The sequence below is a fragment of the Seriola lalandi genome, unplaced genomic scaffold (assembly GCF_002814215.2).
Source record: "Seriola lalandi dorsalis isolate HSWRI2012SDOR001 ecotype SW California unplaced genomic scaffold, Sedor1 jcf7180002007239, whole genome shotgun sequence".
Lineage (NCBI taxonomy): Eukaryota > Metazoa > Chordata > Actinopteri > Carangiformes > Carangidae > Seriola > Seriola lalandi.
This window is the reverse complement of record NW_019477892.1, coordinates 1-1123: the sequence shown is the minus strand read 5'-3', so window position 1 is coordinate 1123 and position 1123 is coordinate 1. Positions and strand designations below refer to the sequence as shown.

Genomic DNA, 1123 nt, shown 5'->3' with positions numbered 1-1123 from the left:
GATGGTCCTGATTGTGACTGTGTACCTCCAGGAGATTCATTCATTTGATGTGGACATGTTTCTCATTGGGTTAACAGGTGCCCTTCCCCATGGCCTTGCATTTGAACATCCTGAACATTCCCCAGCATGGAACCGCTGCTATACAGGTAAAAAAAAAAAAGCAAGGAAACGCAATATGATTTATCACCATAGTGAGGCAACAGGAGATTTCACTAAAATCACCTGCCTTCTGCTCTTGTTCTCTCAGAGACACTATAATGAGGAGGACCCTGAGAAGGAGCAGAGGGTGAAAGAGATCGAACTGCTGCTCATGTCAACAGAAAATGAGCTGAGAGGCCAGCCATCACTACCAGTGAGTCATTTGTGTGTGTGTGTCTGTGTGTATGTGTGCAAGTTTGGGTGTGGGTGAGCGTTGAAATTGTGAAGTGTGACAGCTCAATTTATGTGCATGTGCATTTGACCCTGGCTTTAAGGACAGTGGTTGGGTCTGTGTATTTTTGTGAATAAGGAGGAGGAAACATCTGGGGGGTCTGTTTCTGCAAAAGTGATGAAACAGGACCTTATAACCATTTTTGTGTGCATGACCCCTTGTGCAACCCTCTACTTAACACATCTGTTGCCCTTTACATTAAAGTTCCCTTTCTCCTTCTCTTTTTCTCATTCGTTCAATTTGTACATCTCTTCCCTTATTGTCAGGCTTGCATTTTCTCTCTTGTGCTTGTTTGACACTTTTTACACTCTCATATTTTCAGATAATTATTGCTTGACACTTATTTCTAGCCCCTTAATCATTACGTTCTTTTCTCCCCCCCCAGATGAGTTTGCCCTATCCGAGCTGGGTCAGCCAGAGCTCTTTGTCCAACAGCTCAGAGGGTGTGGCTATGTCGTTACCTCATCACCTGGCAGCCGCCCCTGCCCTGCCTCTCGACCAGAGCTGCCTGCCAGAGGAGAGCGCCTCTGCAACACGTGCCCACAGCAACAACAGCAGCAACAATAATAACAACAACAACAGCAACAGTCATCACAGTAGCCCAACGTTCTCAAATACTATTCCAGAGTTCATGGAATCCGTCATTGATTCAGTAAGTATCTGCAATGTGTATTAAGACTTTTTTTTTTTTTT

At 44.6% G+C, this 1123-nt stretch overlaps 1 protein-coding gene across 1 annotated transcript; it reads left to right on the top strand.

Annotated features, from left to right (window-relative positions):
• Positions 1 to 77: 77 nt before the first annotated feature.
• Positions 78 to 1082, top strand: LOC111671598 (transcriptional activator Myb-like; the record flags this gene model as incomplete). Its single annotated transcript, XM_023428728.1, has 3 exons — positions 78 to 146; positions 248 to 352; positions 816 to 1082. Coding segments are annotated over 3 exons (441 nt in total), but the record flags the coding sequence as incomplete, so codon positions are not given.
• Positions 1083 to 1123: the final 41 nt, after the last annotated feature.